Source organism: Peromyscus eremicus, chromosome 8a (assembly GCF_949786415.1).
Source record: "Peromyscus eremicus chromosome 8a, PerEre_H2_v1, whole genome shotgun sequence".
Classification (NCBI taxonomy): domain Eukaryota; kingdom Metazoa; phylum Chordata; class Mammalia; order Rodentia; family Cricetidae; genus Peromyscus; species Peromyscus eremicus.
The window spans coordinates 97921105-97941672 of record NC_081423.1 but is presented as its reverse complement, the minus strand read 5'-3'; the positions used below and the strand labels follow the sequence as shown (position 1 = coordinate 97941672).

General features: G+C 45.2%; 2 protein-coding genes and 1 long non-coding RNA gene across 4 annotated transcripts in view; 1 reads left to right on the top strand and 2 right to left on the bottom strand.

Moving 5' to 3' along the window:
• The window catches only part of Unk (unk zinc finger), a 34107-nt gene extending 22804 nt beyond the window's left edge, over window positions 1-11303 (bottom strand). Inside the window, exon 1 of the mRNA XM_059272138.1 lies at window positions 11029-11303. Coding sequence (XP_059128121.1) covers window positions 11029-11132 — 104 coding nt within the window. The 5' untranslated portion in view covers window positions 11133-11303. The remainder of the gene's footprint in view (window positions 1-11028) is intronic.
• LOC131917957 (uncharacterized) lies at window positions 675-10952 on the bottom strand. Of its 2 annotated transcripts, XR_009380788.1 has the most exons (4): window positions 10765-10952; window positions 9950-10215; window positions 4159-4404; window positions 675-1141 (listed from the first exon to the last, which is right to left on the bottom strand). It is a non-coding gene; the product is annotated as an uncharacterized LOC131917957 (long non-coding RNA). The 2 variants fall into 2 exon arrangements; XR_009380787.1 differs by lacking the exon at window positions 9950-10215 and having other exon boundaries at window positions 10765-10939.
• A 6350-nt stretch (window positions 11304-17653) lies between the features above and the next one.
• Window positions 17654-19891, top strand: LOC131917955 (histone H3.3A). The gene is made up of 4 exons (XM_059272136.1): window positions 17654-17789; window positions 18154-18291; window positions 18399-18552; window positions 18640-19891. The coding sequence occupies exons 2-4, from the start codon at window positions 18164-18166 to the stop codon at window positions 18766-18768; spliced, it is 411 nt and encodes a 136-aa protein (XP_059128119.1). The 5' UTR covers window positions 17654-17789; window positions 18154-18163; the 3' UTR covers window positions 18769-19891.
• Window positions 19892-20568: the final 677 nt, after the last annotated feature.

Here is a 20568-nt window from a genome sequence, read left to right as displayed (position 1 = left end):
TCTCAGTACACTGCACAATGAGGCAGAGCTGAGCCTCACACACGGTTGACATGACCATGAGACTGACCCCTTAACCACCTTGCTGACTGCTAACTGCGCTTTAAGTGAGCTAAAGGGAAATACAAGAAGCAAGTAGCACCAAATAGGTAGCTGTGAGCTGCTGCGGGTGTGCCAAGCAGCATTTGTCAGGCCACACAAAACCACACGTTACAAAAAGAAAACAAGAGTCAGGTGTGGTGGCACACACCTTTAATCCTAACAATCAGGTGACAGAGGCAGGCGGATCTTTACGAGTCTGGAGCCAGTTTGGTCTAGATAGCAAATTCCAGGCCAGCCAAGCAAGGACACATATCCAGACACAGAGATAGAGACATAGACAGAGAGAGAGAGAGAGAGAGAGAGAGAGAGAGAGAGAGAGAGAGAGAGAGAGAAAGACAAGTAGTATCTTTAAACACTGCATATACACTTTGTATATTCACTACAAAGGATTCTTACATCAATAGTAATATATGTGAATTTTCAATAGAAAATACAAGTATTGATCCCTGATTTATACTATGTTTAAACAGACTTTACTCACACAAATCTAAAGAAAGTATCAGGTTACCATGTACCCAATAAATAAATTAACATCAAAAGACACAGTAAATAACAAAATTAATAAAAACCAAGACTTAAAAGCTAAATTTTTAATAACACACCATATAAAAAGATTTAATCAACATTTTTTTTCTAGAACACATCTACTTCCCTTCTGTGAGAGTAGTTTTGTAAATAGGCCAAACTTCCGTGGGAGGGTAAGACCTGAACCTTCCCACTCCTCATCAGAAGCCGGTCTTTCAGGACTGACGGTGGCCATGCAGTGTTTCAAACATTAACAGGAAACAAATGAGTCAATCCGAACATGGGAAGCAAACTGTGACATAAAAAGCAGAGACAGGGAGGAAACATTTGGATAAACTCAAGTGTGACATGATGAAACTGTCACAGGCCTCCTTATCTTCTTTATCTCCTAAATAAACCGAGCCACCAACAGGAAAAGGTCACCACATAGAGAATGCTACGACATTTTTTACTTGCTAGTCTCCTTCCCATCTTCTCTTTCTCCTCAGCTCTTGATACTGTTGTCAAATTCTACACACTGGCAAAGACAAAAGGGGTGAAAATTGAGGTGTTTTACAGAGAAATGATAAAAAGTCTGCTGTGGTTACTACAAGGAATGAAGAGATGGCCAGCAGACCAACCAAAATGCCTGGACACATGAGCCGCCCTGAGATGCCCAGGCAAATCTTTTTTTTTTGTGCATTGGTATTTTGCCATGGGTATCTAGTCCTCTGGAACTGGAGCTACAGACAGTTATTAGCTACCATGTGGTTGCTGGGAATTGAACCCGGTCCTCTGGAAGAAAGGTCAGTGCTCTTATTCACTGAGCCATGTCTCCAGCCCTTTTTATTTATTTTTGCGGCCCATGCAAATTTTTTGTTTGTTTGTTTGGTTTTTTTGTTTTTTGAGACAGGGTTTCTCTGTGTAGTTTTGGTGCTTGTCCTGGAACTCACTCTGTAGGCCAGGCTGGCCTCGAACTCACAGAGATTCGCCTGCCTCTGCCTCCCAAGTGTTGGGATTAACCCACCATTGCTGGTGACCCATGCAAATCTTTTTTTTTTTTTTTTTTTTTTGGTTTTTCGAGACAGGGTTTCTCTGTGTAGCTTTGCGCCTTTCCTGGATCTTGCTCTGTAGACCAGGCTGGCCTCGAACTCACAGAGATCCGCCTGCCTCTGCCTCCCGAGTGCTGGGATTAAAGGCGTGTGCCACCACCGCCCGGCAACCCATGCAAATCTTAACAGCCATCTCAATATTGAAGAATGGGCTCTTACCCTTTAGCAGACATTCTCCCCACCTCCTTCCCACCCTCAGAAGTAAAACCAGCTCACTTCATAAAGCCATTGAGAAACATACACTGCTTCCTTTAAGGAGTTGTCAGTTTACAGACAACATAAACAACCATTAGGCTTCTCAAACCTGCCGTGAGAATCTCCTTAGCTCAGCTTTCCAGCCTTCCCTCATGTGGACATTTACCTGAAGCACACACTAAGAACGCAGACACTGGAAAGCTGGGAGAAGGGGTACTGTGGAGCTTTCTGCAAATCACAAGCTTTCCCATATTGACTTCCTGTGGCAGTCATTTTTATTAAAACTATAAAGCTTAACCTCATTCAAGTTTACAACTGGTAGTTTTCAATATATTTAATCATGTGCGATCACTGGGCTGGGAAGGTACCTCAGTTGGTCAAGTGCTTGTCTAGCATAAATGAAGAGCTTGGCTAGATACCAAGGATCACATAAACCACACATAGTAGTGCATACCTACAATCTCAGCACTCAGGTGAGGAAGATCACAAGTTCAAGGTCCCCCTAAACTAGCTGAGACAATGCCTAAAAAAAGGGGGAGGGGGGTAATAACAGGGTAGTGTGGCAGTGGGGGAGATGGGAGGGAGGGAGAACCACAAGACACACTGTTTGAAAACGTTGTAATGAACCAGGCAGTGGTGGCGCACCTCTTTAATCCCAGCACTCTGAGGCAGAGGCAGGAGGATCTCTGAGTTTGAGGCCAGCCTGGGCTACAGAGTGAGTTCCAGGACAGCCATGGCTACACAGAGAAACCCTGTCTCAAAAACCCAAAACCAAAACAAAACAACAACCAAAAGTTATAATGGTACTTAGCACATTGTGTGCTGATTTTAAAAAATAAAAATAGCCGGGCGGTGGTGGTGCACTACTTTAATCCCAGCACTCGGGAGGCAGAGCCAGGCTGATCTCTTGTGAGTTCGAGGCCAGCCTGGGCTACTAAGTGAGTTCCAGGAAAGGCGCAAAGTTACATAGAGAAACCCTGTCTCGAAAAACAAAAAAAACAAAACAAAAAAAATTTTTTTTAAATAAAAATAATTTTTGTAAAGCAGAAAAAAGTGTTGCCAACCACATAATCCCAGCGCATGGGGCAGAGGCAGACAAATCTCTCTGAGTTCCAGTCCTGTCTGATATATACAGTGAGTTCCAGGACAGCCATGGCCATGTAGAAAGATCCTGTCTCAAAAAAAGAAAAAGAAAAAAAAAGTATAATCATTACAGCTGTGTAATTCAGAATATTTCCATTGAACAAAACATCAACTGGGGGGCTGGAGAGATGGCTCAATGGTTAAGAGCACTAAACTGCTCTTCCAGAGGTCCTGAGTTCAATCCCAGCAACCACATGGTGGCTCACAACCATATGTAATGAGAACTGGCACCCTCTTCTGTCCTGCAGGTATACATGCACAGAATACTGTATACATAATAAATAAACAAATCTTTTTTTTAAATTAATTAATTAATTAGAAAATAAATCCCATGCACTGTTTTATCCATGTTTCTCCTGGTGTCTCTGTTGCCAGATATTTTAGGAAGATTGGCTAGGGTTAATCTATAGACTATATGCTATATATGGTATGGAACACTGCATGTCTAGATGATACATATTTTTAATAATTAGGCTAATATAACTTTATATATTCAGCATCTACCTTCATCTAACACATTAGTGTCCCCAAATGCGTCCACGTTAAAGGGAAGACAGAGGCCAGGCATGGCAATGCACGCCTTTAACCTTCAATCCCAGCACTCGGGAGGCAGAGACAGGTGGATCTCTGTGAGTTCAAGGCCAGCCTGGTCTACAAAGTGAGATCCAGGACAGCCAGGGCTACATGTAGAGACATCTTGTATCAAAAATAAAGGAGTGGGGGGGCAGTATACTTGGATTAGCCACAACTGTCCACAGTTGCAACTCAAAACTATAGAAGATGTACTCAGCTAGTGGGGAATCCTTCTTTAGGATCAAACACAAGTTGCATTAAAGAACAACAACAAAAACAGAGCTTTAATTATTAAATAAATATTGTCCAGTTTGGAAACACAACCAGAGGCCTTTCTCTCCCACCTCCTTCAGTAATGCAAGTGGAGCTGTGGATGAAATCTTTCACAGCTCCTAACCTAGTAGCTCCTAACAAAAAATAACACCAAGGCAAAGGTCTAGCAAAAAAGCCTGCCTGCGTGCTGCTCAGGCTGCAGGGCTCCAATGACTTAAGTGTGCACATGGCTTCTAAGACACATAGAAGGAGACCTCACCTTAGGCATCAGGGTGTTGGAAGCGGGAAGTAGTAGGTCCATGAGTTGTCTTGTTTTCTGCACTTACATGGGGTGCTATCTCCAGAGACGCTCCTTACAGAGTGTGCCCAAGATGCATTGCTCTAAGTTGCTCTCAGGTGTCCAGCTGCCCTCACCAATAAGTCAGTCTTTGTAGGATGACAGAAACCACCAGTCAGAGCAGATGCATATGGACTGAGGGGAAGCCTTCTTTAGTGTCTAACATAGCTGGATTAAAACAAAGAAACTTAACCATTAAGCAAATCTGAACTTTAATCATGACTTAAAATATAGCAGATAACAAGTAGTAGGTGTCAGGCTAAGAGGCCAGCCTCAGCATTGGCACTGCACACTTATTAATGGGGTCTGGTGAGCCTTGACTTAAGGCCACAATGAGCCCGTTTGTTCTGCAGGAAATTAATTTGGTTTGATAAACATGTAAATAAGATTAAAAAAAAAAAGGATTACTGGTTATTTAGCTCATCCTCTCTGATGCCACCAAGCAACTCTTTCAGTGAGTGGCTTGTATTGTCCATAAGCTGCACTTCAGTAATGTATGTGTGGTTTTATTGCAATTTGCAATAATGATTTAAATACATATTCACTTCCTGAATTTTCTAAAACATAATCAGATGAAATCAAGTAAAATTAGTAACAGTAATGTAGCAACTAACAAAACTGTCTCAAAATAGCTACTGATGGAATGCCATTCTCTCACACACAATTTTTTTTCCTCTACACTTTAATGTAATCCAAGCTGACCTTGAACTGACAGAATGACCTTGAACTTCTGATCTGCCTGCCTACCACCTGGGTACTAGAACTACAACCTTGCAGCCTCCCTTTTTATGCATGCTAAGCAGTCATTCTACCAACTAAGCTACATCCTTAACCACTTTCCTGAATAAAGCTCAAGAAATCACCCCTGGGCTGGGGAGATGCTCAGAGTTGGTATCTGTGGCCAAGTCTAATAACCTAAATTCAGTCTCGAAAACCCACATGGCAGAAAGAGAAAACCCACTCTTAAAAACTGTCTTCTGACCTCCACAGCCACATACGAACTAAATACAGAGTAACAACCACAACAAAAAAAAGAAATTCTAAATTCAGGTGATGTCTGTATACACAGGATTATAGAGCGTTTTTCCTCAAAGAAATCACCTACAGGGCAGGTGTGGTAGTCACCTACAGGGCAGGTGTGGTAGTGCATGCCTTTAATACCAGCACTGGTAAGAAGATCTGAGTTCAAGGCCAGTCTGGTCTATATAGAGAATTCCAGGCAAGCCAGGGCTACACAGTGAGGCCAGCCTGGTCTACAAAGTGAGTTCCAGAACAGCCAGAGCTACAAAGTAAGACCGTTGCAAAAACAAAAACAAACCAAACAAAAAAATGCCTTCCTCCTGTCCCTTCAACCAAATTTCTTCAATTTATTATCTCTGTGTGTATGAAAGCACATACACGTGTTGGAAATCAGAGAATAACCTGGTAGAGTTGATTCTCTCCTCCCACTTCATGTTGGGTTTTGAGTTCTGAGGATTAAACTTAAGTTGTCAGGCTTACCCAATTAGCTGTGTCCCAGTGAGCCATCTCACCAGCCCCTCAACTAACTGCCTTTTGTTTCTGTTCTTGAGACAGGGTCTCTCCATATAGCCCTGGCTGTCCTAGAACTAGGAGATCTGCCTGCCTCTGACTGCTGGGATTAAAGGCATACACTACACCCAACCTAACCGCCTGCTGCTTTCTTTTCTCTCTCTCTCTCTCTTTTGGTTTTTCAAGACAGGATTTCTCTGTGTTACCTTAGCTGTCCTGGAGCTCGCTCTAGACCAGGCTGATCTGGAACTCAGAGATCTGCCTGCCTCTGCCTCCCAAGTGCTGGTAATAAAGGGAGTGTACCACCATAACCTGGCTTCCTCAGCTAAATTTTTTTTTTTAAGATTTATTTATTTATTTTGTATACAGCATGTATGACCAGAACAGGGCACCAGATCTCATTACAGATGGTTGTGAGCCACCATGTGGTTGCTGGGAATTGAACTCAGGACCTCTGGAAGAGCAGTCAGTGCTCTTAACCTCTGAGCCATCTCTCCAGCCCCTCAGCTAATTTTTAATGTACTTGTTATATGGATTCCCAAATCTATCTTCTGAGCACACTACAGGATATAATTATCATAATACTTTCCTATTCTTTATTATTATTATTATTATTATTTTTTTTTTTTTTTTTTTTTTTTTTTTTTTAAGGTATGAATGCTCTGTCTGCATGTATGCCTGAATGCCAGAAGAGGGCATTAGATCCCATTACAGATGGTTGTGAGCCACCATGTTGTGCTGGGAATTGAACTCTGGATCTTAGGAAGAGCAGCCTGTGCACTTAACTACCGAGCCATTTCTCCAGCCCAAAACTTGCTATTCTTAAATCTGGACAGTGGTAGTTTACACTTTTAATCACAGCATTTGGGAGGCAGAGGCAGGTGAATCTCTGAGTTCAAGGCCAGCCTGGTCTACAGAGCGAGTTTCAGGATAGGCTCTAAATGTATTAACACACACATCATTTTCCTGAATGCTAATCAAATACTTGGAACTAGACAACAGACAGAACTCTTGATAAAATAATATTTTCTACAAGAACTGGATTCCTCAAGTCTAGCACAAGTGGCAGTAACGATTTGCTAAATGGATTATTTCAATTTCCCTTAATGCAAGATTACTGAAAAGATTAGGGTGGCTGGACAGTGGTGGCTCACAACTTTAATCCCAGAGGCAGAGGTAGTCAGATCTCTGTGAGGGCAGCCTGGTCTACGGAAGGAGTTCCAGCACAGGCTATTACACAGAGAAACCCTTCTCAAGAAAACAAAACATTAGGGGAAGTATCAAAATAACTATCCTCCAATTACTCTTTCTATAAACCTTTCGGCCTTCCTGGTCAGCAGCTGGGAGGTGGAGGCAGGCGGGCCAGTAGTAGTCCAGGGTCCTCTTCCACATGAAACCCTGCCTCCAACAAAACAAAACGACAACACAAAAGCCAGGTGATGGCACCTGAAAGGAAGACAGGCAGGAAGATCCTAAGTCTGAGGCAGGCTGGGCTTCATTGAGAGAACTGTCCCAAAGCAACAGTCAGGAAGTTTTAAAAGACAAAACATTTTGGGGCCAGAGAGATGGTTCTACAGTTAAGAGCACTAGCTGCTCTTCCCAGGTTCAATTCCCAGCACCCACGTGGGAACTCACAACTGTCCATAACTTCCTGTGAGGCTTGCCCTGCCCAATTTCTTCTAGCTGCCAGTGCTAGGTTTGGGTCCATGTAGGTCAAACCTTTTCTATTAGCCAGGTGCCTTTGATCCCAGCACTCAGGAGGCAGAGGCAGGCAGATCTCTGTGAGTTCAAGGCCAGCCTGGTCTACAGAGAGATCCAGGACAAGCCCCAAAACAACACAGAGAAACTCTGTCTCAAAAAACTAAAAAAACCTTTCAGTGCCCCTCATCCCCAAGGACAACAACTGAGTTCACCTTAGTAACACAGGCCATGTCAGGGACACCAACTGTATCTGTATCACCTGTGTCCTCACGCTTTTCAAACTCGGAGCTGGATGATCAAGACTTCCAAGTCACTGTTTCTGAATGCCAGAATCTACCTCAACAGACAGCAAATTTCTCTGATTTTTTTTTTTTAGGTAGATGAAAAGATATATACACAAAGACAAAACTATCAGTAACCTCCATCTTCCAGTTGAGCTTGAGCACTTCATTAACTCCCATTGATTTAAAAGCTGTCTCAAGCTGGTGAGATGGTTCAGAAGGCAAAGGCACTTGCCACCAAAGCTGATTCCTAGGACCCATCTGGAGAAAAGAAAGAGCTAACTCCCACACATTGTCCTTATAACACACACACATACACACACACACACACACACACACACACACACACACACACACAGAGTTAAGTAAATGTTCTTATAAATAAATAAAGATGCCTTAGGAGCCAAGTTCCATGACTACGCATCAACTCTCAAGGAACAGTAGAACAAATGTCAAGAAAGAATCAAGAGGACAGAAACTCGGATATGAGGACTAGAGAGATGGCTCAGGAGCTAAGAGCACTGGCTGCTCTTGCAGAGAACCCTGGTTCGATTCCCAGCTCCCACACGGCAGCTCACAACCATCTGTAACTCCAGTTCCAGGGGACCTAATGTTTCTTCTGGCCTTCAAGGGTACCAGATACACCCTGCAGCACAGATACACATGTGGACAAAATTAGATACATAAAAATAATTGTTTAAAAACTCAGATGCTAAGTCGGGCACAGTGGCACATATCTTTATCCAGCACTTGAGAGGCAGAGGCAGGCGGATCTCTGTGAGTTCAAAGCCAGCCTGGTCTACATGGTAAGTTCCAGGACAGTCAGGACTTCATAGTGAAAACCTATCTTGAAAAACAAACAAGCAATTCAGACACTGACATACTGTGTTGACTCCTTTCATCTGCCAGAAAACCATTCTAATGTAACTTCATCGTACCTCAATGACAACACAACACAGTAACACAGGCTGCAGCTACTTGTGGCAGCCACATCCTGTAATCCCAGAATTCTGGAGAATGAGGTAGAGAAAAGGCCCCCCCATGGGGGGCCAATCCGAGCAGCAAATAAAATGGCTATGGAGATGGCTCTGTGGGTGAGAGCGTTTGCTGCCCAGGCATGAGAACCTGAGTTTGAATTGTCCTTACCATGTGAAAGTCAGGCATGGCCACATATGTTCATAACCCCAGTATCGGAGGTCTGAGGAAGTGGACCCCATGAGCTCACTGGGCAGCCAACCTGGCCAAGCTTCAGGTTCAGTAAAAGAACCTTTTTTTTAAAAGATGTATTTATTTTATGTGCACAGGTGTCTTGTCTATGTGTAGTTCTGCACACCAGAAGGTATGGGATCCCCATGAGACTATAGACAGCTATGAGCCACCATGTTCGGAATTGAACCCAGAACCTCTAGAAGAGCAGCCAGTGCTCTTAACCACAGAGCCATCTCTTCAGCCCCAAAGAACCTATCTTATAGAACATCTGACCTGATGTCCTTCCCTGATCTCCAAGTGCACAATGCATCACACACACACACACATCCACAAAAAGAAACCAAGATTTACTCGTTTGTTTGGAATTGGACTGAAAACCACGATCCAAGCAACCAGAGGTCATTAAAAAGTTCCAAAATGAGGCCCAGTGGCACAGATTTATAATCCCAGTTACTCAAGAGTTCAAGGCCTGTCTGGGTTACAGAAGTTCAAGGCCAGCCCAAGCAACTTAGTGAGATCCTAGCTCAAAAATAACTAAATAAATAGTAAATAATTGTGTGTGTGTGTGTGTGTGTGTGAAGACACAGCTCAATGGTAGAGCCCCTCCCTGGGTTCAGTTTCTAACACTTCAACACAAGCTCCGGGCTGTGAGATGGCAGAGCTGGTAAAGCACTTGTTACCAAGCTCAGCCATCTGAGTTTAATCCCCATAACGCATATGGTGAAAGGAGAGAACCAATTCCTTCAAACTGTTTTTATTTCCATACCTGTGCATGGCATGTGTGTTCCCACACACATTTACATACAAATAAATCAGTGTAATAAAAAATAAGTTCCAATTCAGTTTACAGATCTGCAAATCAAGACCACACTATTGTGTGGCTAGATAAGTCAAGTGACATTATTCTAATGTTAGACCTTCTTCACCAAAAGCAATGGCTAGGTTGTGGAGAGAACTCCAGTAAGAAAGAACCAACAAACTCAAAGGCTAACCTGAGTTACACTGAAGTCAAGCTTAGATGCCAGCCAATATTGGAGAGTCCCTCAAAGAAACCAATACATTTCCTATAACCGATGTTCCCAGGCTCATCTCCCAAAAGGCCTTCTGGGTCTCAAGCCAGAGCTCCTCCTGCCTGCTTTTAGTTCTCTGTACTCCCAACAGATTCTCCTGGCTTACTGAACTTGAGTGTTGTTCAACCTCTCAGGTTCTGAAATCTCCATGGGTTGGGATCTTCTAAATACCCACATGGCTCAGGCACCTACAGGGGACGAGAGGCACTCCTGACACAGAACGGAAACCCACGCCGCTTTACAAGAGGAACCACATCACTGGCCTTTGTCCCACAGCACCTAGGCCCAATGTGCCATGCCAGCAATGAAGGCAGGGACCTACGCTTGCACACATGCAGCTTTTCAGGGGTCTTCCATTTTGACAATCTCATTTACTGTCACTATTTGAAGCTCCCTCTCTTGCCAGATTCTGAAGGGGTCTGAAATCATACAGTATCCTGGGAGTCGCTCCCTCACAGGCTGGACTGCAAAGAGTGATCCCGTGTCTGCACGTTTGACTGTCTAAGGGAATTCAAGCGTGGGTGATCCTCGTGGACAACAGGAGGCCTTCGAGATACAAAAGACCTCAGGTGCACGGAATCTCCTAACAAGACTTCAAGCAAACAGTCATTATTTCTATGCAGGTCTAGGGCTGGTTGCTACAGAATTCGGCTTGTCATGTCGTGGACTTATCGCTCCCAAAGAGCCTGGAACCGTGGTTTTATGGTCTGAGGAATAATCAGGCCTTCAAGGCCTACCCTGAGAAGTGTGTACTCGGGACCCGAGCTCCTGCCTTCCCAACTCGGAGGCTGGGACCGAGTTTCCCGCCCCACCGCCCGACCAGAGGTTGGTGACAGTTGAGGAAGCTGGGACCGGCCCCAGCAGGTTGGAACCGGTCTGGGCCGAGCTACAGAAGGAAAGGGGGGGGAGGGAGAGACAGCCTCGCGCTCTCCCTGCGCGCGTGACTCACGCTGGCCGCTGACGTCAGGCGTGCGCGCGCGGCGGGGGGGGGCTCTACGTACGTGTAGTGCTGCGGTTTCTCGGGCTGTGCCTGCAGCACCTGAGCGGTAGCGGCCGGGGGCGCCGAGGAAGCTGCCGAGCCGCCGGGCCCGGGGCCCTTCGACATGGTCCTGTCTTCCTGCCTCTTCGCCGCTCCCCTTTTATTATTCAGTCTGCGCGGTCCGCGCCGAAGACCCACAGCGCCTGCGCCGCGCCACGAGAACGTGAAGACCCCCCGCACGGCAGCAAAGATTGCTGGGAGTTGTGGTCTTCCTTTCAGCTGAAATTTTACCGTTGACACAGGGTCGCTGCCAAAGCGCAAGACCACAATACCCAGGGATCTTTGCGGACCGAGTCCCGGATGTGTAGGACCCGCGATGGCTTGTGGTAATTGTAGTCTACTCACGCTTTCTATTACCAGTGCGTTTTCAGTGGGGTAGGAGGAAAGCTCTTCCTTGAAACTGGAACCTTGCGAGCCAAGAAGCCAGTTAGGGAGGCCCTAAACGACGCCACCGAGAATGTTCCAAGTGTAATTACACTGCCAACGTGCAGTAATTACCTTGCCTCCTTACCAATACAGTTTGCGCATGGTTTCTAAAGTCAGCCTAGAGCATTGCCTCCAAGCAAGCAAGTTTGTCAGCCAACGTCTTCATGAAATGGTAGTAACCTGTAAATCACTAGAGAAAGTATGCCGGCTGGCAGACAGCTTGAGGAAGCTTTATTAAAGAAGAGTTACACTACCCATATTGTTCCCGCGCCTCATTAACATTTACCAACCCTGAAACCTGGGCTCCTTCTGAACTCAGTGGCTGGCCCAAACACCTTGTTTCCAGTACCTTAAGGTCCAAGGGCGAATTTAATCTCTATGTAGAGTAGTCTCTTTGGTACACTGGTAAATTGTTGAGAAGCATCGCGGTAGACTCCATATAAAGGGCCAGGGTCTGAGTAAGGAATGAGTTATAATCCACTCTGGTTTCCTGTTCTGGAAAAACCTTTTTGTTTGGGAAAATACAGGGTTTCACATTTAGGCATTCGGTTTTATGAAATGATCTTTATAGGCTGAATATAGTGGCACATGCCTGGGGGGAGGAAAATCACCAAGTTCCAGAATAAACTGGGCTGCATGCTGAGACCCTATCTCAATAAAGAAGAGTGGAGCGACACGTGCCTCGATCCCAGGACTCGGGCAAAGGAAAGTGGATCTCTGTAGGGTCGAAGTCAGCCTGGTCTACTTAGTTGCAGGTCACCCAGAGCTATGCTCTGTCTAAAAACCACACCAAGAACAACAAAAAGACAGGAGTGGGGACACGGGTCAGGGGTAAAGTGCTTTCTTTGCAAGGATGTAACCTGATTTTGATCCCTGGAACTGTTTGTGAAGGTGGAAGGGGAGAACCCACTCCACAAAGTTGTCCTTTGGCTTCCCCATAGGTGCACCTTTGCCCCTCTCACATACACGTCATGCATACACAACCAAATAATAAAAATGTCCATTACAGGGATATGTAATACTTTCTGTTTGACCTTGTTTTCTTTTTTTTTTCTTTTTTTTTCTTTTTTTTGGTGTTTTGAGACAGGGTTTCTCTGTGTAGCTTTGCGCCTTTCCTGGAACTCACTTGGTAGCCCAGGCTGGCCTCGAACTCACAGAGATCCGCCTGGCTCTGCCTCCCAAGTGCTGGGATTAAAGGCATGTGCCACCACCGCCCGGCCCTTGTTTTCTTTTTAAGATTTATTTATTTATTATGTACACAGAAGAGGGCGCCAGATCTCATTATAGATGGTTGGGAGCCACCATGTGGGTGCTGGGAATTGAACTCAGGACCTCTGGAAGAGCAGTCGGTACTCTTAACCTCTGAGCCATCTCTCCAGCCCGACCTTGTTTTCTATATTCAATATATTTCAAATTAATTTTCTTTTATTTGGGATCATATTTTTGTTGTTGTTTTTTTTGCCTTGCTTAATTTATTTAAATTTACTTTATGTGCATTGGTATGAGGGTGTCAGGTCCTCTAAAGCTAGAGGTACAGACAGTTGTGAGCTGCCATGTGGGTGCTGGGAATTGAACCCAGGTCCTCTGGAAGAGCAGCCAGTGCTCCTAACCACTGAGCCATCTCTCCAGCCCCTGTTGTTGCTATTGTTTTTGAGGCAGGCTATTTCTGTGTAGTCCTGGCTGGGTTTAAACTTGATACATAGATCAGGTTTGATTTGAACTCACAGAGACCTACCTGTCTCTGGGTCCCAAGTGCTGGGATTACAGGCCTGCACCCCCACACCTGGTCAAATCTGTTGTTTTCAATGAGATCATGTTATTAATAATGGTCTATTAAAGAAGTGCATCTGGGCTGGGATGTAACCTAGTGGGAATAAGTAAAGCCCTAGTTCAGTCTTCAGCACCAAATACACCTGTAATTCCAGCACTTAGACGAAGATTGGAGTGGGAGGGTCAGGAGTTAAGATGTCTCAGCTGTAGTGAATCCAAGGCTAGCTCTACATAGCAAGACCCTGTTTAGAAAAAAAGACGGGCGGTGGTGGCGCACGCCTTTAATCCCAGCACTCGGAGGCAGAGCCAGGCGGATCTCTGTGAGTTCGAGGCCCACCTGGGCTACACAGTGAGTACCAGGAAAGGCGCAAAGCTACACAGAGAAACCCTGTCTCGAAAAACCAAAATCCAAATAAAAAAAAGAAAAAGAGGGCCAGTAAGATAGCTCAGGGTTAAAGGTACTTGCTACCAAGTCTGAGATCTCAGTGTGATCCCTTGCATGGTGGAGAAGAGAACAGGCTCCATACTTGTACCAGGGCACAAATAAATAAATAAATATAACTTTGAACCTTTGTGTTTGTTTGTTTTTCCTCTCTCTCTCTCTCTCTCTCTCTCTCTCTCTCTCTCTCTCTCTTTGAGACAGGGTTTCTCTGTGTAGCTTTGCGCCTTTCCTGGAACTCTTTAGCCCAGGCTGACCTTGAACTCACAGAGATCTGTCTGCCTCTTGTTTGTTTTTCGAGACTGGGTTTCTATGTATAAGTCTTGGCTGTCCTGGAACTCTCTTTGTAGACCAGACTGGCCTCGAACTCACAGAGATCCACCTGCTTGTGCCACCGATGCCTGGTTTGAAACCGTTTTTAAAGAGAAAAGCTGGGTGTACTTGTTTAATTCCAGCACTTGAACACAGAGGGGATGGATCTCTGTGAATCTGAGGCCAGCTTGGTCTATACAGAAAGTTCCAGGCCAGTTCCACGAATCTCTCTCAAAAGAAATAGGGAAGCCAGGCGGTGGTGGTGCACACCTTTAATCCCAGCAATCAGGAGGCAGAGGCAGGCGGATCTCTGTGAGTTCAAGACCAGTCTAGTCTATCTACAGTGTGAGTTCCAGGACTACACAGAGAAACCCTATCTCAAAAAAACAAAACAACAGAAAGAGAAGCAAGGGGTGGGGCAGGGAGTGAAATCTCATTTCCAATAACCTGAAGAGTAAGAGAGGGTGGGGCGAATGGAAATTGTTAGTGTTCAAGAATGACACATACTTTTTTTATTTAGTTCTGATGAACTGTTAATTCCTAAACAGGCGAAGTCTGCGAAGTCAATTGTTTTGCCGCTAGAGCTGTTTGAAGATGAAGGATTCCAAAAGGACAAATAGAAATGATAATGAATTGCTTTATTCTTATGATTGAATCCAAAGAATTGGCTTGCATGTTGTCCCTGAAGTCCCCAAGTGTAAAGTCACTACAGAAACTACATCTCATAGACTTAATTTTTAATCATAAGAGTATTATAATACGAGGCCGGGTGGTGGTGGTGGTGGTGGTGGTGCACGCTTTTAATCCCAGCACTCAGGAGGAAGAGGCAGATGGATCTCAGAATGCGAGGCCAGCCTGGGCTACAGAGCAAGTTCCAGGACAGCCAGGGCTACGCAGAGGAACCCTGTCTCAGAAAACCAAAAAAAAAAAAAAAAAAAAAAAAAGACTGTGATACGAGATTCCGAATAAACACGTACTGTAGAATTGTGAGATGATATCATCCAGATTGCTTAATTTACTGAAGAGGGAATCGAAACCCAGAAAAGTTAAGTACCTTGCAGAAAGTCACCCAGCACGTTAGTGAAGGAAAAGGAACTAGAATAGGACCGTCGATGGTGCGTTGTATCTACTGCTGTTCTAACTGCAGTGCGTGGGATCAAACCCAGGGCTTCACCTCCCTGTGTCAGGCAAGCACACTCTACTCCTGAGCCCCACCTCACTTGTTTGGTGTTGATTGTGTTGTACTTTCAATTCCTCCCCATGTCCTGCGCTACTTTTCCTCCAATTGTCAATTTAGGAAAGAGAAAACCCCATATTAACTATCCCCTAAGGGGGACACACTGCTGTAATTCTTAGATGGATGACATCTACATCTTGTTTTTTTCCCCGGGAATGTTTTAGATTTCTTTTGACATTACCAAAACCCGGAGAAGAATAACTGAGTGTGATGGCACATGTGTAATCCTGGCACTCCAAGCAGAGGCAGGGCCAGGTGACAGCGGCGCACACTTTTAATCCCAGCACTTGGGAAGCAGAGGCAGGTGGATCTCTGGGTTCAAGGCCAGCCTCATTTATAAATTGAGTTCCAGGACAGCCAGGACTGTTACAGAGAGAAACTCTATCTTAAAATCAACAACAATAGAAAAGAAGCAGAGGCAGGAGGATTGCCACAAGGTGAAGTCTATCCTAGACTACTCAGTAAAACCATCTCTCAGAACAGAAGCAGATAAGTGTAGAAGCCAGGTATAACAGTACACTACTTTAACCCCAGAGGCAGGTAGAGCCCTGTGAGTTCAGCCATCATGCTCTTTAAAAAAAAAAAAAAAGATGGGTGTGGTAACATGGGTCTTTATTCCCAGCAGATCCCTGAGTTCGAGGCCAGCCTGGTCTGCAGAGTGACTTCTAAAACAGCCAGGGCTGTGCAGAGAAACCCTGTTGTGAAAAAACAAACAATCAAACAAAATCTACAAATATTGGTGTTTCTACAAATCTACCAGGTTTTGTTAGAAGTAATAATTATCAAGTACAAGTATTACACAAGGACACCCACTTCCTTTACCTTTTCCTTGTGGACCCATATTGATAGCCTCTTGGGACTGTTGCCTCTCCTGGTGTATTTATTTCATACAATTGAATTAAATAATTCAAGAAATATGTAACCAGGTAATTACTTCCCTTTTGTTTGCTTGATTTTTTTTCCTTGGTTTTTCGAGACAGGGTTTCTCAGTGTAGCTTTGTGCCTTTCCTGGAACTCACTCTGTAGCCCAAGCTGCCTGGAACTCACAGATCCACCTGCCTCTGCCTCCCAAGTGTGGGATTAAAGGCGTGCACCACCACCGCCCGGCTGTTTGCTTGATTTTTGCGACAGGGTCTCACTATGTAGCTATGGCTGTCCTGGAACTCTTAATATAGACCAGGCTGGCCTCAAAGTCACTTGCCTCTGCCTCCAGGGGACTGGGATTAAAGAAATGTGTGTGCTACCATGCCTGGCAACTTTTTATTTACCCTCTAAGTACACTGAAATAAAACATTTCTTGGTGATCTGAGTTAAACATGTGGGAAAAAGGCCCTTTGTTGTTTTTAGACAAGGTCTCACTGTGTAGCCCTGGCTGGTCTGGTACAGCATTAAACTCACATAGATTTTGCCTGCCTCCAGAGTGCTGGGATTAAAGGCCAGCTTCTTTGGCTTTTTTTTTTTTTCTGGAGACAGTGTGTTATATATTCTAGACTGGCCTTGAATTATGTAGTTGTGGATGACTTTGATTTTTGGATCCTGCATCATCTCCCCATATTACAGGTGAACACCCCAAGCTAGGTTTATGGAATACTGGAGGGAAAAAAACAACAACAAGATTTATAAAGACAAGATCTCATTATGCAGGCCTGGCTGGCTTGGAACCCTCTATGTGGATTAGGCTGGCTTCAAACTCACAGCGATCCGCTTGTCTCTGAGTCGCCTAAATGCCGAGATTACAGTGAGGGTCACTGCTCAACTCTGAAATAACTTTTTGAATTTTGATTCTTTGTATCTATTACACTTCCCCACCAAAACCAATATTTTGGTTTAAAATATGTATGCATGATACACAAAACACTGTACACTGTAACATGATTTACAGGATTACATTTCTCACAATGTACTCAATAATCAAAATTTAGCAAAAAGTAAATAATTCAGGGAACACATTTTATTCTACATTGGAATTATTATTATACATTTTCGTAAAATCTTTCTGAAGTGCTCTTTTGATGCAAATAGTCGTAGCCACTTGCCGGCCGGACTTTAATTCTGAGAGGCTAGTGCAATTCATTTGCATTGACTTTCTATTGTAGAGCTTTGGAACCAAGAGAAGGATCCAAACATAGCTCCATTTTATCCAATCAGAAGAGCTGCTTAGTGCTAAACTCTGATTCGTCTATTCCTCTTTGCATCCATCCAATCATGAAGCAATTTTAACAGCCAATCAGTGGCCTAAACACCCGCCAATCAGGAAACAGGCCCGAAGTACGGCCTTTGTGTCGGGAGATGTCAGCGCGTCGGCGAAAGCTCCCGCCAATCGAAAAAGTCGTTGGTGTATGCAAATAAGGGTTCTGTGACGTCGTGACGCAGCGTGAAGCGTCTATATAAAAATGGAGGCGTCGGGGGGCTTGGAGCGCAGAGCGGTTTGGTCGTTCGTTGGAGGAAGGTCTTCCGTTCTACTCGGCGATTGCGGCTCCCTTTTGAGCGCTAACAGCGGCGCGGCGGTCCCAGCAAGGGCCTCAGACCTCGGCTTTGGGTGAGTGCTGGCGGTGACCGAAGGCTCGGGGGCTGTGGGGACCGCGGGCTCGGGCGGCCGGCGGCCGGCGCGGGGAGGCTGCCCGGGAAGTTGGCTTTGACCGTGAGGTCGCGTCCCGCCCGCCCGCCCCCTCCGTCCTGTCTGCTTCCCGGTGGTGACTCACAGGTCCCGACGCGGTGTTCCCGGCCGCCCGCGGAGCGGGAAGTGGCTCCTCCCCGCGCTCCCCCTCCCGGGGGAGGCCGCCGCCGCCGCCGCTCGGCGCAGCCTGAGTCATTAGGGGAGGGGGAGGAGGCGGCGGCGGCTCCCGCCGCCATCTGCGGCCGCGAGGAGGGGCGCCCGGGCTTGAACGCTGCTCGTCCCGCAGGTGAGAGAACATGGCCCGAACCAAGCAGACCGCTCGGAAGTCCACCGGGGGGAAAGCCCCCCGTAAACAGCTGGCCACCAAGGCGGCCCGGAAAAGCGCGCCCTCTACTGGCGGGGTGAAGAAGCCTCACCGCTACAGGTAGGCGGGGAGCGGGGAACAATGCCTTGGCCGCCGTCCGCACGGCAGGGGCGAGCGCCCCCGCTCCTCGCCCTCCTCTGACGCCCTCCTTTCTCCGATGGCTGCAGGCCCGGGACCGTGGCTCTGAGAGAGATCCGTCGTTACCAGAAATCGACCGAGCTGCTCATCCGGAAGCTGCCTTTTCAGAGGTTGGTGAGGGAGATCGCCCAGGATTTCAAAACCGACTTGAGGTTTCAGAGTGCAGCCATCGGTGCCCTTCAGGTAGGAGACAAAGGCTTGCTGGCGCTGGGGGCGGCGGCTTGGTCCCTGCAGTGAGGGAGTTAATGCTGTGGCTCTTGTCCTCAACAGGAGGCCAGTGAAGCGTACCTGGTGGGCTTGTTTGAAGATACCAATCTGTGTGCCATCCACGCCAAGAGAGTCACCATCATGCCCAAAGACATCCAGTTGGCTCGCCGGATACGGGGGGAGAGAGCTTAAGTCGAGGCGGTTTTTACGGCATTTTGTAGTAAATTCTGTAAAATACTTTGGTTTAATTTGTGACTTTTTTTTTGTAAGAAATTGTTTATAATATGTTGCATTTGTACTTAAGTCATTCCATCTTTCACTCAGGATGAATGGGAAGAGTGACTGTTCACAGACCTCAGTGATGTGAGCACTGTGGCTCAGGAGTGACAAGTTGCTAATATGCAGAAGGGATGGGTGATACTACTTGCTTCTCATGATGCATGTTTCTGTATGTTAATGACTTGTTGGGTAGCTATTAAGGTACTAGAATTGATAAATGTGTACAGGGTCCTTTTGCAATAAAACTGGTTATGACTTGATCCAAGTGTTTAACCATACATCACTGTGATAGAATGTGGGCTTTTTCAAAGGTTGAAGATACAAGTTTTAACCACAGTGTAACAGTTTCCTAAAAAAAGAGAAAAAAAAGGAAGAAAGTAAACCTGGCAGCTATAGACTACACTATGTGCATTTATAATAGCTATTTTATATATTGTAGTGTTGAACATTTTTAAATTAAATGTTTTACATTCACAAGTGGTGGGGAGTCTTGTCATTAAGGTGTGTGTAATTTAGTCCAGTTGGTATTTCCTGACTAGACTGCATTTGTTTAACAAAGTAGAAAAATGCTATGCGTATTAAACCTTGCATAAGTCCTCATTCTACCACATGTTGACTAACCCTCTACCCGATAACACATACACTAACGGGGATTTTATTTATAAGGGCTCTAGAGTAAAATAACAAGCTATTCACACCAGCATCACCTGTTACTAATCTAGTTAGTGCAGCTTTTCATTGTGTTGTTTGGTCTTATACCTAGATTGAGTTTGGTTTTGTTTCTTTTTTAATCTTTAAGGGGAAAAACAGTACAAGGTTGGTTTTTTCCTTGTGGAGTTTAAACATGGGGTAAAGAGTACAGCTTCAGCTTATTGGACCTCTGCCAATAAAGATGGGTTAGGTTACACCTGGTTGCTGTCCTGGCAAAATCCTTTTTATAGAGATGGCCTTCAAGTGGTTTTTAAAAGTATCCTATTGAAGTTTTTAGGTCAATTATGTATGTTGACTAAATTTACAAATAAACTTGTTTATTCAACTAAGTGTCAAACCTAAATTGAATACACAAAGCTTTTAGTACATCTTATTATCTAGATTTCTAATTTCAGTTCTTTGCTTGATGGAAAAAGGAAAATGACAAAAGCATGTAAACAGGCCAATACTCCATAAAAGCAGTGAGGGCTGGAGATAAATCCCCAACCCCTACAAATATTTTTATCTCTGGTAGAGCGCTTGCCTAGCAAGTGCAAGGCCCTGGGTTCGATCCTCAGCTCCAAAAAAAAAAAAAATTGGTAGAGCATTTGCCTGGCTTGCAAGAAGTCATGGGTCTGATGACAGAATCCACGGTGCTATTGTATTTATGGTGCTTGGGTTTAATGACAGCATATTTATAGATCTCCCATAGTGTTAGAATTACTGCGTCACAGGAAAAAGGTTTTGAGGGTCTTTGTGGAACCTTCCAGCAGGCTCTGATAAGCTGGTAGGTGTAGATGAACAGTCTTATTAAAACACAGAGCCGGTTTCTTATTTAATAAGACTTCATCTACAGGTAGGTGTATCCCCCCCCCCCCCCCTCAGACAGGGTTTCTCTAGTCCTGGCTATCCTGGAATTCACATCAGGGTGACCTTAGCTCTAAGATCTGCCTGCTGCCTGTGCTGGGATTAAAGGTGTGAGCCACCATTGCTCTCCATGTAAATTGTTTTCAATTATACACC

Coding starts and splice junctions, on each gene's coding strand:
- LOC131917955 (XM_059272136.1), top strand. CDS start 18,164: ATGGCCCGAACCAAGCAGACCGCTCGGAAGTCCACCGGGGGGAAAGCC. Junction 18,292..18,398: donor AAGAAGCCTCACCGCTACAG/GTAGGCGGGGAG, acceptor CGATGGCTGCAG/GCCCGGGACCGTGGCTCTGA. Junction 18,553..18,639: donor CAGCCATCGGTGCCCTTCAG/GTAGGAGACAAA, acceptor TGTCCTCAACAG/GAGGCCAGTGAAGCGTACCT.